Genomic DNA, 16,029 nt, shown 5'->3' with positions numbered 1-16,029 from the left:
TGATAAATTTGGGCCACGGTGTATTCGTAAGCTAGTGTAATGCATAGCAGGATAATTTTTACCATGTCACCACCCAAAAGCCAGCACCTTACACAAGCCGATATCTCCAATCACTGCCCTACAACAGCTTGGTGAGATGTGCTGATGAAGAAAACTGTTTACCGTCTACTGTACCAAACCTGCTGAGATGAGTTGAGATGAGACAGGGCCATGATCGCAAATAGGAAATTAGGAGAGTGGGAAAGGTGAAAACTGAGGTTAAAATGGTGCAAAGAGAAACAACAGTGATTCCAGTCTCCATTACATATTTTGGTTCTGCATAACATACCACAATTACTTAATTGGCTTTACTTTTCGGATCTTGTCCCATGTAGAACAGCCAGGTACATACAGTAAAATAAGAAATATCTGGCTTTATAGTTATATAAATATGTTATACAAATACATTGTCCACCATGACTTTTAAATTCTGAACAGTTTTATGGAATTACTCAAACATATGAAACATACATTTTGTTAAGTTGGTGATTGGTTGAACGCTAACTTCCCTTTAACACAGGGCTGATCAACCCTGCTCCTTTAGGTTCCCCTTCACGGAGCTGATCAACCCTGCTCCTTTAGGTTCCCTCCATGGAGCTGATCAACCCTGCTCCTTTAGGTTCCCTCCATGGAGCTGATCAACCCTGTTCCTTTAGGTTCCCTCCACGGAGCTGATCAACCCTGCTCCTTTATGTTCCCTCCATAGAGCTGATCAACCCTGCTCCATTAGGTTCCCTCCACGAAGCTGATCAACCCTGCTCCTTTATGTTCCCTCCATAGAGCTGATCAACCCTGCTCCTTTAGGTTTCCTCCAACCCCAATCTAGCCCACATGATCCAAATTAGCTGGATTGAAAGCATAATCAGGTTAGCCACCACTGGGTTGGAGCAGTAACCTACTAGACTACTTTAACCCATTTAGTCAATAGGCCGGACTGCCTTCTTAACCAATCCCTCCTCACTGTCCTTAGGCCCCTTTTGACTCATGATGACTGTCAAATAAAGGCCCTAAGAAACATTAAGGGCCTGATGATTAAGGGCCATTGTCACACAAACCATGTAAAACAGTGGAGAATAAAGAAGCAGAAACATTTGTAATTTCCAGATTCAGTATATTTAAGATTGACAGCATTACATTTGTAAAAAGGTTCAGGTATTGGAAGCATGATGAAAGACATGTTTTAATGAAGATATATTTGTGAAATAGTTGCCTTTTTTCACAATGTCTAAAGATATTAATGCCATCACAGGTCAGGTCATGTTCCAGTTATAAGTTCCTTGAATGGCTCTATAGCTACGTCCCTCTATGCCACCTGGATCTATTCAAGTTTTAACACAGTGACTTGATTCCTGAGAGAACTGCTTTAGAAATGGTTACTGATAATATTTAACAGAAATAAATGGAAGTTGAAAGGTTTGCCCAACCAGGGTATATCCCAAGATAGAATGTTATCAGGTCAAATCATCTCCAAGCCCACCAAACAAAGTAAACACATTTGTATGCACAATTATCTATTAGCGGTTTCAGAAACCAAGCGATGGTCAAACGGTATCACCGCCATCTAGTGGCCACAATATATAAACGACAAGATTTGTTTCAAGACTGTAGCAATTAAGGCAATGTAAAATCCATAATATTGGCCATTTCTTTTTTTTAAATGGACATAGCCTTAATAATGTAGCCTGTTCTGTCACAAACACCATAATGGCACAGCTACAGAGTTAAGATGTCTACATTCATGTATCCATGAATGGTCCGCAATTCCTTGTTAAGTTAGGATCTGTTGTTGTCTATAAAACCCAGAAAGTAGAAGCCGCTGTACACGTTGGTGTTTCTGTAGTGATCAACACATATTACATTCCTCCATTTTGTCCCTTTTAGAAAGATACAATTCCAAAAGACTAAACAATATCTTCAAATCAGTACTCTGCTGTGCAGCAGGAAAGGTCATGGGAAACATTTAGAAAAAAAGCACTGAACAGAAATGTAAACTGCCTCTGAGGTCTGGCTACTCAATTCAATCCAACTGGGAGACTTCGTGGAAGTACGCGCCGAGCATCTTGATGCCCTGGATGTAGTTTGTCCTGCAAATTAGCAAACCATAAACATACATACATTTAACAGTGTATTAAATTGAATTAAACAAGATGAATCACACAGAGACAGTTCTGCAACATTATAGATTACCACAGACATCCACTGTGAATTAACTACAGTTCCTGGGAATCAGTAAATTAGCAAGTTTTTGTTCCAGCCCCACGGAGCCTACCTGTTGAGTTTCTCATTCTGGGAGTGGGCTCCATCGTCGGACGAGCCCATGGGCAGCAGCATGACGTTGCGTCCGGTGGCCTCCTGGAAGGTCAGGGTGACGGGGATACTGCCTCCTTCACGGGTCAGGTCTGGCTCCACACCGAACACTGGAAGGAGCAGAGGAGGAAACCGCAGGGAGGCCACGACTCCACAAGTCATTATTCATAGCTTCAGTACAACCTGGGGTTGGTCCACAGGGCCGGCTCCAGGCATAAGCAACATAACTGGTCACCCGAACACTAGGGCCCCTGACTGCTAGGGGGCCTAAAAACTTTGCTTAGGGCCCCCAAATGGCTAGAGCCAGCACTGTGGTCCAGGTCAAGCAACAAATGTGGGGGATCAGACCCAACAAAGACTCTGACACACTGATGCTCATGCTAGGAAACCCACCCAGCACCCCTGCCTCCACCTGTTGGGTTCTGTTTCCTTTATGTGTGTGTGTGTGTGTGTGTGTGTGTGTGTGTGTGTGCGTGTGTGTGCGTGCGGGGGGGGTTGCTCATTGCCTACAGGGATTGTCATTAATAATATCATGGCAATGTTATTGTTGGTAGTATTCTATACACAATGTAATGGGAGTTACCCCAGAGAACAACCTAATGCCAACACACTGTATTTACGTTGCTGTGCATAGCTCTCCAACAAACGTGAGAGCAAGGGGAAAGAGCGAAAAAGTTAGCAGGTAAGAGAAAATGAAAGAGAAAGAGAGGGGAAAGAGAAATAATGAAAAAGATAGAAAGGGACAAAGAAAAGGAAAGAACCGAAAGTGAAACAGACAGAAATGAATTAACTGACTGCCTGTGTTCACAAACCTGTCTTCATGGCTTTTCTACCAGCCATGTAATGGGGATGGTTGAAGTCGGACACCCAGGCTTTAGCCCCATGGCCCATGTACAACTTGAACTTGTTGGGACTCTCCAACTCAGCAAACTTCTTCTCCAGGTAGCTTTTAACCTTCATAGGGGGAGGAAGATACAGTATATTATTGCATGCTTTGACCTTCATATTAAGGTGTCATTGACATAAAATAATACATAGACAGTAATAATTGTTTTCATAATCAACATTGTTGATCATGCTCTGCTTCAGTATGTCACAGTACATGTTGGCATTCATGGTTCCCTCAAATAACTGGTTCCCCAGTGCCGGCAGCACTCATGCAGCCCCAGACCATGACACTCCCACCACCATGCTTGACTCCCTAAGAATGCCAAAATGTAAGAAGTAACCTAGAGAGGACCCAGGTTCAGAGGGGTGACCATTCCTCTTCTGGCTGTGCCGGGTGAACATATTAAGATTACAATTGTAATAATTAAAAAATGCGTGTGGGCTGAGTCTATTTAAACTTCGTCCAGGTCCAAAGCATGACCAGATGGACAAGAAAAGGGACAACACGGGGGAGGTGTCAGCACAGTGGCAGCTGAAATCGCATCGAGGTATCGTCTTGGCACACGCTTGACACCATCTGAACCAAATAAGTTTATCTTGGTCTCATCAGACCACAGGACATGGTTCCAGTAATCATGTCCTTAGTCTGCTTGTCTTCAGCAAACTGTTTGGGGGCTTTCTTGTGCATCTTCTTTAAAAGAGGCATCCTTCTGGGACGACAGCCATGCAGACCAATTTGATGCAGTGTGCGGCATATGGTCTGAGCACTGACAGGCTGACCCCCCACCCCTTCAACCCCTGCAGCAATGCTGGCAGCACTCATACGTCTATTTCCCAAAGACAACCTCTGGATATGACGCTGATCACGTGCACTCAACTTCTTTGGTCGACCATGGCGAGGTCTGTTCTGAGTGGAACCGGTCCTGTTAAACCGCTGTATGGTCTTGGCCAACGTGCTGCAGCTCAGTTTCAGGGTATTGGCAATCTTCTTATAGACTAGGCCATCTTTATGTAGAGCAACAATATTTTTTTTCAGATCCTCAGAGTTCTTTTCCATGAGGTGCCATGTTGAACTTCAATTTGGTGTCATGAGACCGATAACACCAAATGTAACACACCTGCTCCTCATTCACACCGGAGACCTTGTAACAGTAACGAGTCACATGACACTGGGGAGGGAAAATGGCTACCTGGGCCCAGTTTGGACATTTTCACTTAGGGGTGTACACACTTTTGTTGCCAGCAGTTTAGACATTAATGGCTGTGTGTTGTGTTATTTTGAGGGGACAGCAAATGTACACTTTTATACAAACTGTACACTCACTACTTAACATTGTAGCAAAGTGTCATTTCTTCAGTGTTGTCACATGAAAAGATATAATCAAATATTTGCAAAAATGTGAGGGGTGTACTCACTTCTCTGAGATACTGTATATTACAGGCTACAAGACATCATGTCCGGAGAAATCATTTCAAATGTAAGTAACTGACCACTGGGGGGTGTTTGTCTACCATTATGTCCCAAACAATAAAAAAACAACACCATATCAAAATAAAAAACATTTCAGACTTGTTCTTTAAAAATGAAATGCAACCAGCTGGCGAGTCTACCTCAATCAAGTGTATTTACAAGTGTATGAGCAAAATGTGTTAAAATGGACTTGGGGTAGTCATGATTGACCCTACATCCGTACTACCATGTAGGACATGATTTAGAATGGGCCCCAGAGATGAATTCAAGATGTCTGTAACCTGTTTGTCCACCAAGGCAGGGTCCATGTCAGGGACCAGGCGGATGGAGAACTTGCCGATGACCTTCCGCGGAATAACGGTCTTGGCCCCCGCTTCGGAGAACGCCCCCTCAATACCATGCATGGAGAGGGAGGGGTACCTCCAGCGGTGCATCAGGACATCCTCCTGCAGACACAAGTAAGAGGGCGAGGCTGAGGACATTATAATCCCTGTTCGGCCACAACTAATGTATTAAGTAATGGAGGCAGAAACTGGGTCCAGGTGTAATAAAAAGAGATTGGAGTAAGAATAAAAGATCCACTCCCTTCAAATAATGAACAAACTCGTAGTCAAAACATGCTAACACCTGGAATGTCATGATTTGTCAAAGGTTAATGCATTTAATGCTTATATGTCATTATGAAGTTGACAAATCGTTGGTACCACTCATGACTACAGAATAAGAATAAAACTAATATATCAATATCAGCATTCCTTTTGAAATGAGTTATTTTTCAATATCAGACATTGGCCTCATTTGAGCAGCTACATTAAATATGTAATACATTACAGTAACTTGATGCTATACATATCATATGCAGTGAGTTTTGTATTTGCTGGAGTACACTTTCTGGTGTGCGTAAAATACGTATAATAGGAAGGTTAACACAGGATTTCTTAACATGCTACTGTACAAACAGGAAATATATCGATGACCTCTGAGCATAAATAACCTTGGTTGAATAAAGACATTATTTTTTTTTTAGACCAGCTGATCCAACAATGTTACTGAGCCAATGACATAACATCCACAAAGAACAAAATTCACATATGAAAAAGATCAATGGAAAAATAACAGTACAACAACAGATTTTTTCCAACTGAATGTAGCCTACGTACAGTGATCATTAAATAGTATGCATTTACCAATTCTAAATATGCCTACACCTCCAACATCTTGATAAATAAAGTTATTTAAAACATGGTTGATCGAGATCAGTGTTTGAAAGGTTTGTGCATTTCTGAAACAGTGAACAGGACCATGCCCTTCTTACCTTGCAGTTGTGGAGGAGCTTTGCTGCTCCAAAATCCTTGGCAAATTCCTCCAAGTCAAATTCGATCTTCTCATACAGCTTCTTCTCCTCATCTGTGACCTTGGCCACATCTGCATACATCCCTGGAACCAGAATCCTCCCCTTCTTGTCCACCAGAGTGCCTGAAGAACGACACACCAGAGCCAGGTTACCAAACACACCCAAAACAACGGTCCTACATGAATTAATATTATTCTATAACTATTTTCCAGAAGACCTGATTCAACTCACTGAGCAGTGCGATGAGATCGGTCATGGCTTCGTGGACGGAACCCCCGAATACTCCAGAATGGAGGTCCTTGTCACAGCACTCCACCTGATTAAAACAACAGGTTCAGATAATGTATGTCTAAACCGAAGCAGAGCTGAGTACCTTCTGGATGTGTTTCACAGCGCGGCTTCACCTCAACAGAGAAGTAGCACATTCCTCTCAGCCCGTACGTGATGCAGGGCTTAGTCTTGCCAAGCCAGTAGTTGTCGGAGATACACACGTAATCCACGTCCTTCAGAAACGAGTCTTTGCGAGCGAAAATCAGCTCATCCAGGCCCTCCGAGCCCGATTCCTCCATGCCCTCAAAGCAGAACTTTATGTTGATGGGAAGCTCCTGTTTCCATGAAGCAAGAAGACGTCACATAACATAATCAAGGGGCCTGTTATACCCAAGCAAAGATGTATTTTGTTTACCTACTCAGCACAACCAATTAAAAACATGAATGTAATGTGTTTCATTTGATGACAAATGGAGATCATAACATAATGTAGAGACTTTGCTTTCAAGCATTATTCATTACAAAGAGCTTTAAATTAACCCAGAAAACACTTGTTAAAACAACCTAAAGGAATAAGCTTCAGACTCCCCTGGCTGTAACTCATCATTACAACACAATAACACCATTCATTGGATGGGCGTTAATTTGTCCTATGTATTATACACGTGAAGTAAAAATCTGTCTCTTGCATATCCCCCTGTACCAAAGAAAGCCTTGGAGAGAATGGCAAAAGCCAAGGGATCAGCCAGATGGCAACCCTGGAGAGATTGCCGGTAACAGCCTTGCTTAAGGGCTGAAGAGCATTTTTCACTCAGCTGGCACAGGGATTCCATTCAGCAACATTTGGTTACTGGCCAGTGTTTTTACCGGCTTGACTACTTGCCTTTAGGGAGTATAGGACAGGAGTAATCTCAATCATCATTACAGTGCCAGAGAGATAGAGCAGTACAGCAGTCAGCTCAATCATTAAACGCTGAATGTGTGATAGATAAGAGCTGGGATAGATTGCTTGAGGACCTTTGGCCAGCTATGCTGCTGACAACACCGATGTAACTGCCCTAGGCCCGATCATCACAAGCATTCAAGCCAAGATTTGCAGGCATCATCTCAACTAGTCAATTAAAGGGCAGCTAAATTCTAGCTTTTAGATTTGGTTTATTAAGGAATGTTAACAGCCATGACTGAATGACTCAAACCAGAGTTACATCCAGAAAGTGGTTTGGTGTGATTGTGTTTTATTTTGTTCAATGTGTGTGCAGAAAAAGCTAGCCAAAATATAGTGCAACAAAGTTGGATAGCCTGTGTGAGTAACAATGGATAGCCTGTGTGAGTAAATAATTTGTCACAAACAGTTTTATAGTAACCCAGATAACACTCCTAAAAACTATCTAGAAAAGGAGTAAGACTGGTCCCTCCTCCACTGGCTGTAAATTAAAATGTCAGACAGCTAGGATTTGAACGTCCACTCAATCATGAAATGCTGAATGTGACAGATTAAAAAGATAGGAGAGATTTCTTGAAGACCTTTGGCCAGCCATGATGCTGACAACAATGTGCGTAAGCCTAGAAGTATTCAAGGCAAGAACTAACAGACGTTATCTCAACCGGTTCTTTAAAGGCAGGCAGAACTTTCTGATTTGGAGGTTCTGCCACATTTATGATTAATTAAGAAATATTAGTGGCATAACTAAATTCAATGGCAGGTAAGTACTGTTAAATCACTTATTAAGAAGTGGAAAATTCAGGGATCTCTTGATACCAAGCCACGGTCAGGTAGACTAAGAATGATTTCAGCCAAAACAGCCAGAAGAATTGTTCGGGATACAAAGAAAAACCCACAGGTAACCTCAGGAGAAATTCAGGCTGCTCTGGAAAAAGACGGTGTGGTTGTCTCATTGTGCCAATGCTACAAAAAAGCCTGGTTACAATATCCCCGACAACACCAACTAAGAGTATGCAGACTTTTGAACAGGGGTCAGTTCATTTTTTTCTTTGTTGCCATGTTTTGTTTTATGATCGTTCCATTCTGTCATGACCTACAGTTGAATGTGAATCCCATAAGAAATAAGACGTGTTTTGCCTGCTCACTCATGTTTTCTTTACAAATGGTTCATATATTACCAATTCTCCAAGGGTATGCCAACTTTTGAGCACAGCTGTATACAACCCCTTGCTATTAGTGTACCCTTTCCCACTATCTCTCCTATCCAATAAAGCAAAAATAGCCAAACATATATCAAAACATTCTAATGCAAACTTTGCACGATCATCACCTGAACAACTCATATGGTCTGCTATTACAGATTTTCGACCATTCAGAATTGTTAAAACACAAAACACACACCACACATAAGCTATATATTAGCCACATATTTGTAAATCTTGATCAGTGATTACATTTTGTACACATGATCAGGAAAACTCTCATGTCATGCAATATCTCAAACACCACTGGCATGATGGACTAAACTTGGATGGTGAATTTCGTTAAAGATCCCGCATTTTAAAATAATATTACACTTTAGCACAGTGGGTTGTTGCTTTGTTCTGGGCTAGATTGAGTGCGCAGTAATTATCAAGTGTGTGTTCTGGTGCTGTGTCCAAGTACCTGTTGGATCTTCTGGTAGCCCTCGATGCAGTTGAGCCAGGCCAACACTGGGCCCTTGTCATCTGTTGAGCCTCGGCCATAAAGCTTCCCTGCAATTAAACAACATGAGATAAACCTGACGATTATGAGTTTTTATTATTAAGTTCTACATCATTTGAAAGTATTATATCTTCATAGACCAGGGCCCTACAATGCAGGAGAGCAACTGTCCTGAAGGTTTTACCTCCAACCCTAACATAGCACACCCTGGTTGATAAGCTGAATCAGGTTAAAGAAAATCTAAAATACTGCAGCTCTCAGAGCACTCTAACAGACCAAGAAGGAATGGGAAAGGTGCCACAAAACGGATAGGAAAAAAATCCATAACAACTCACTTTCCTGTGAGCCTGAAGATGGAAATGAGGTCATCAAAAAAAGCTAGACAGTTTTGCTTCTGAGGGACAGTCAGGATTTAGCAGTCAGGTGACAGTCACAAGTCAGGGTTAGGCTTTGAGACCACAGAAAAGTGCTGCTTACACATTTCTGATGCCAGACTAGAGCCATCGAAAACGCTGACTACATCTCACATCTTTCAAACAAAACAGTGAAGAAATGTTTAGAGGTCAGGATTTTCCAGAGTCAAGAAACAGAGCAAAAAAGGTGGGGAAAAACGCTGATGTAGCCACACAAATGGCAGTTATCACAACGCTGTCCTAACTCCCATTTTACTAATGTAGGCTTAACACAGTGGAATGTTGTGCAACCACCTGCCAAGACAATAATTCAGTGCATTGCGAGACTTCATGCGAATGAGACTGGGTTTGCAGTAAGAAGAATGTGTAACAGACAGGTTCATTATCAGCACTCATTCCGATCAACAGTCCTAAATGCATTTCAATGGGAGTAACCCTGGACTTTGATTGCCACCCATGTTATTTCAGGGTATAATTCATTTTAATGTTTTATGTCAAGGACCGGTTATCATAAGGACCCGGACAGAAATCCAAATAAATTTGGTTAAATTACATTTGGGTTTTTAAAAAGGTACATGTAGCAATCGATGGCTACCATATGTAATTCTGCTATTCTACAAATGTTGCCATTAAGTTAAGACAACTTTCATTCACATGTCCTGCTATTTTACATGTACTGTCATGGTTATTATATGAGTAAAAAATTGTTTTGGACCCATAACACCACTGGTGTACAGTGAAACAGGCATGTGCAAAGACTATTTGGATATTGATGGAAAATATGACTGTCACTGAAATCCAAATACATTTTGCAGGTCGCTAACTGAAAACCCCTGATTATGCTACTGATGCAAGGAGTAAGACCTTATCTATATGGCAAAAGCATGAACAAGCCTTAGGCACAGAGTGATTACACCAAAACAAGTACCCTGCTTCAATACAAAAATTATAAAAATTATATCAAATGATATCGATGTGTCAGCATTGTTCTCTTTGAGCTGCTCGCACCATCTTTCTCTACCAGGGTGAAGGGCTCTGTGTCCCAGCCATCGTCAACTGCAGCTGGCTGGACGTCCAGGTGACCATAGATGCAAACAGTCTTTTTGCTTGGGTCAGAGCCCAAGCTGCCCAATACGATAGGGGGCAAGGGGATCTCCTCTCCGTTGGGAAGCTGAAGGGGCACAAAAAAAACACGGTCTTAATCTCACTGATCTAAACCTTGAGTGTACCGATTACTTGTTAACAGCGGATTACCAATAACAAAATATTCTATATGTCCAGTATAACTAACAGGCAAGCTTTTTACCCATTACAACAATAGAATAAGTGTTAGTGGCAGACAGACCTGTTCAGTAGACCGAATTATTGATGAATTCCAAATACACGACACACCTCAACAGGATGCATGGCAATTCTAAATGTGCAGTGCAGGCAATTCAAGGTGCAAGGTGGCATGTGCAAACTTCTGCTATCCATACATTTCAGCTGCACATGCTACCTTGAACCTTAGAATTGCCATTTGGACTTGCATTTGCACCATGGCACAACTATTCATTTCCCACTTCTAAAATGCATTATACCTAATACTTGTATGGTGTTTATGCTCTCCTCTATTTGCCATCACTGCACATTTAAAATTGCCATTTGTACTTCATTCAGTGCACATCTACACATTCCACTTGTAACATACACTATAATTAATACTCGTAGATTTCCTGCCCCCTTCTATTTGCACTTCTGGTTAGATGCTAGCTGCATTTCACTGTACTGTACTTGTACATGTTCAATGACAATAAAGTTGAATCTAATCTACAGTACGCATCACGTATGTGAGGGTAGATGGCCATTTTCAAATAAATAAATTCATAGCTCTTGTGACTAAAGACATGGCTAATTTGTGTCCCATAAGATTATTAATTTGAATTGCATGAACATTAAGAACTATCAAATCTGGCTCAGTTACTGACCATACATATTTGCCTTCTCAGCGTATAAGCCAATGTTAACTGAAACATCCTGTAAAGGATTTAAAATATGGCAACCTTTCTCTCGTAAACGCTTCCCTCTCGTACTGTCAAAGGGCTATTAGGTAAAGTTAACAGAAGCAGACAAATTCTTATATATTTTTCACTAATTGGTCTTTTGTTCAGTCACATCAAATACTTTTCAGAGACCAATTAGAGACAAGAATATCACAATGGGGCAGCTTGTCTAAACGCTTAAGCTACTCACTAACCCCATGACACATACCGTGGCGTACAGTGCCCAGTCCTACCTTTTGTTTGCCAATATCCACCATCTCCACTGTGCCTCCCAGCTTCTTAATGTCTTTCGCTGCCATCTCCATCATCTTCTTGATCTCCCCACGCTTCTCCGGCCAGGCGGACACACTCGGCACAGCCACCCATTGGGCAAGACGCTACAGGCAAAAAGGGTTGAGAGATTAATGAGGCCTACTTCTGATTGTTTTAGGAGGACATGAGGTCCTGGCCCACACCTGAGGAGTACCAGGCTTGAAAGACCAGTTGCTGTCCCTGTCCAAAATCCTCCTGGTTGTGTTGCAGATCAAGACGATACCTGACGATTTCAGCTGACACCATCCCCCCCTTTCAACCTGGACTAAGTTTAAATAGACTCTGGACTCAGCCCACATGCATTTATTAATAATACAAATATATTCTCTTAATATGTTCACCCGGCACAGCCAGAAGGGAACTGGTCACCCCTCTGAGTCTGGGTCCTCTATAGGTTTCTTCCTAAATTTCAGCCTTCTTAGGGAGTTTTTCCTAGCCATTGAAATTCAACACTATTGTTGTTTGCTCCTGGGGGTTTAAGGCCGGGTGTTTTGTAAAAGCACTTTGTGACAACTGCTGATGTAAAAAGGGCTTTATAAATACATTTGATTTGATTTAAAACGCCAGATCTTAAATTGACTGTATAACATTGTTGCTCTGGTATCACACTTATTTTTTGCCATGTAACTAAAACTACTTTTCCCAATAACTGATAAGGGAATGTGCAGCCAAAATGATTTTATGCACATTCAGAATCTTACTGCCAATAATCATGGAAAGCTTAAGACCAAAAGTGGACACATTCTGATAAAAATTTGCTCTTTAAGTTAGTATCAGTATCAATGTGGCAAGGAACTGAAGACTTAGATGCTAAGCTTGGTCGAAATGCCATTAAGTGGGGTGATGTCTTAACTTGTGAGGATATTGTCTTTGCTACTCGTGATCTGAAGGGGTTTGAAGAAGTGAAAGCAAACGCATAGGAATGTGACCAGCCATAGAAGGCTGTTCTTACTAAGTCCTGAATTCTCCAACAAAAGTAAAATGTACTTTCTAGATTCTCCTGAGATGTTTGTTTTTTTAATTAGAAAGTGAATTTGTCTGGTCTTAAATACATGAATCAACTCAGTAAAATTGCTACATTAAATGCATTATCAGTCATTTTCATTTGGAGAAGTCTAAAGTCAAGTTTTTTAGAACAATCCTACCTCAATGTACATCTCCTGGTGTTCGTCCACATATTTAAAAAGCGCTGGAAGATAAGCCATCTTTGCCGGGCGAGTTTAACAAATCTGAAAGGACCTGTTGGGACACAGAGTTGTTTGAAGTGGACTACGATCTCAACAGGGCAACACACATGCATCAACAATTGCTAGAGACATTGAGGGAGTTTGATTAAGCTGAATTGCGGTGAAACAGCCTATCGACCGTGAACGAGCAAAAGCTGCGAATGAGCGTATCTCTTTAAGGGGCACAGTGCAGAATCATGCCTCTAAACCAGACCCGGATCCGGCCCGTAGAGTCATTTTATCCGGCCCGCGATACATCCAAAACTTTTAAAATAATACAAAATAAAAAAATACCTGATGAGGTCCGCAGATTACGTTACTTTATTTTCTGTCGCATATGCATTTATTTTCAAATTAAAAGTCCCGTGGCACTCCCAGTAATAAGTCCAGCAGTATCATACGGTCTGTGTAAAATACCTTAAAATTGAAACAAGTTATTTGCGTTGCTATGACACGTAGGGACCAGCACCACAATCCACGCACGGAAGTTATCATTTGTACGTACTATACGCAATTGATGGCTAGTGATCTCTGGAAATGAGCCTAAGAAAAGTTGATAACGAAAGCAGGGTATTTAAAAAACTATTGACAGGAAAATATTTATTTGCAGATGTCGCAAGAAAAGCATCTTGCTTAAAATGTTAAGCAAACATCACAGTTTTTAAAGAGTACAATTTGCAGAGGCACTTCCAAAGCAAGCATGGAGCGAAATACAAAAACTGTCCCCGATGCCACAATTCAACAAGTCCAAGCGCAGATGCAGCCTCACTGATGAACATCTTGCAGCAGTACAGCACACTGCTTCAATAAAACCACACACTGATTCAACAGTACCTCACACTGATTCAACAGTACCTCACACTGATTCAACAGTACCTCACACTGATTCAACAGAAATGACTCCTGACTTCACCTCACTTGTCAACGCCCATACGAGGCTCCTGTTCATATTGAGTGAGTAGCACTAAAAGTTGATTTCTTGGGTCTGGGCTGCTGGAATCGCTGTCGTTAAAAGCACGTAGTACAAAAAATATACTGTATGAAGTTAGATGACGGCAATTATACCAACATTTGCTTTGAGTAATAACCCTAAAAATTGATTTTTTAGGCCTTTGCCTGCCATAATAACAGTTGTTAACAGAAAATAATAAAAACATTGTTAAAGTAAATTCAATTCAATTATGAAAACGGAGTTGCATGGAAAATAAATATGCATAAACATAATATGCAAGTTTACAGAGTAAGCCATGTTGTTTGTTTTTTAGGCATGTTGGTTAAAAAAGTAATCTGGCCCACGATGCTCTCTGGCATTTTCAGTGTGGCCCCCCAGTGAAAAATATTGCCCACCCCTGCTCTAAACAATAACATGACTTGTCTCCTCCACGTCTTCCCTTACCGAACGAAACCGGTGCAGTTCTAGCTAGTCCATGGTGGTTTAGGGTGGTATGGATAGTACTGTGAGTGTCTAAAACAAGTGTAAGGACATAAATCCATGCTCACTGCTTCAGGGACCGGCGAGAAAGTGTATATGGTGAATTATATCAGTCACTCGGATTAACTTTGTAGAAAAATATTATATGAAACATTAACGTAAAGAACCGCAGAGGTCTACTGTTCATTTTTGCTTATCTTTATGGTAGTACAGTAAAAATCTTACATTACATTATTGAACAGAGTAATCCGCAAGTTTAGCATTGTTCTCTCTCACTAGATCGAAACTCCTCACAGCGAGGGAACGAGGTCCACATAAATCGAATCCCCGCATTTTATCAACATTTGCTCCTCCCAAACTGCTGACTGAACACAACGAGGCAGTTTACACATATTTGGAGAACGAGAACAACTTGACTTATATCGGGGGGGGTGAAGAGATCCGAGTCATTAAAGGGAATGACATCATCATTTGTTGATCACGACGAAACCGGGAATCAGCCCTCTTTCGAATCTAATGTAATCAACTTTAATCTGGTACAAAACGCCTATCCTGGCGACCAGATAGATATAACCAACTATTTGTATTGTACTGTAACTGATGAAAATCCATCGCAAACGGATTACTTTTAAATAGAAACTAAAATTAGTTGTGAGGATGACATGACACCTATTATTTCAGGAACCTCCTAACGTCGTACTGTAATGCAGAACTATTCATAACGAGTTAGTTGCAAAGTCATTTATTTTTTTGGATTCTAAAAAACATGTTTCTGGCATATGCCGACAATGGTCAGTGAAGTCTTTAAGAGGAAAGTTAACTGATGTACTGTACTGTGAGTTGTTTATCTGTCATTGCGTCACAGTTTGTAGTTACAGTACTGGATATGCTTTTATCTATGGTAAGAACCTGGGGGGGAAATATGAAGAAAACGCAATGTTGGTAGCCAGCTGGCTAATGCAGCTAGCTAGATTTCAGTTAGTAGCTACCACAAGTTAACTATAACGCCTCAGCTAGCTAGTAAGCTAACGAAATGACATATGGCATTCGTTCACTGCACCTCTTAGGTAAATTTAGCTTATTTAACAGGTCAGTGTGATCTGACAGGAGAACATGATACGTTCCATGAATGATAGTGAAATAAAGCCGTGTGTGTGTTGCAAAGACATTTACAAAAATGACAGTCATCACCAACAAGGTTGCCTAATGTTACTCACTGCAGCGACTTACTGCACTGATAGTAGTCCTCGTGAAGATTTCCTCAACGTGAGAGATTATTTTCCCTGCAGTAACTGAAAGGAAAATGCGGAAACAAAACAGAAAACGAAAGAGCCGGCTTTAGAAATCTAGAGTAGTGCCTCCGCCCTGATGTGAGAGTGCCCCAGAACGAGACATCCCAATGTCTTATCCAGTAGTAACCAACTGCAGCAGCCTCCACGTGCAAGCCCTTCTCACTATATACTGCCACCTACTGGACACATCTCTCTGGTGGATGTTAAACACACAGATGGAGGAGACATTGATACTTTGCTGAAACAGTTTACACCTTTCAGCCCAAGTCTCAACCCAACATACCCAAAGTAATGATTTGTTGTGAGAGTTGTTCGCCTGAAGAGAACCCTCCTTGG

The 16,029-nt window shown here is 41.3% G+C and overlaps 1 protein-coding gene across 2 annotated transcripts; it reads right to left on the bottom strand.

Annotated features, from left to right (window-relative positions):
- Positions 1 to 1,133: 1,133 nt before the first annotated feature.
- On the bottom strand, positions 1,134 to 15,821 carry cndp2 (carnosine dipeptidase 2). Of its 2 annotated transcripts, none has more exons than XM_010873643.3 (12): positions 15,619 to 15,821; positions 12,889 to 12,982; positions 11,665 to 11,808; positions 10,398 to 10,560; positions 8,938 to 9,026; positions 6,464 to 6,664; positions 6,291 to 6,375; positions 6,021 to 6,181; positions 4,987 to 5,151; positions 3,159 to 3,300; positions 2,309 to 2,456; positions 1,134 to 2,123 (listed from the first exon to the last, which is right to left on the bottom strand). In XM_010873643.3, the coding sequence occupies exons 2-12, from the start codon at positions 12,946 to 12,948 to the stop codon at positions 2,057 to 2,059; spliced, it is 1,425 nt and encodes a 474-aa protein (XP_010871945.1). In that variant the 5' UTR covers positions 12,949 to 12,982; positions 15,619 to 15,821; the 3' UTR covers positions 1,134 to 2,056. The 2 variants fall into 2 exon arrangements, with proteins under 2 accessions (XP_010871945.1, XP_010871944.1); XM_010873642.3 differs by having other exon boundaries at positions 15,632 to 15,821.
- Positions 15,822 to 16,029: the final 208 nt, after the last annotated feature.

This window comes from Esox lucius, chromosome 10, assembly GCF_011004845.1.
Source record: "Esox lucius isolate fEsoLuc1 chromosome 10, fEsoLuc1.pri, whole genome shotgun sequence".
Lineage (NCBI taxonomy): Eukaryota > Metazoa > Chordata > Actinopteri > Esociformes > Esocidae > Esox > Esox lucius.
The sequence above is the reverse complement of the archived record's forward strand: the minus strand, read 5'-3'. Positions and strand labels throughout refer to the sequence as shown.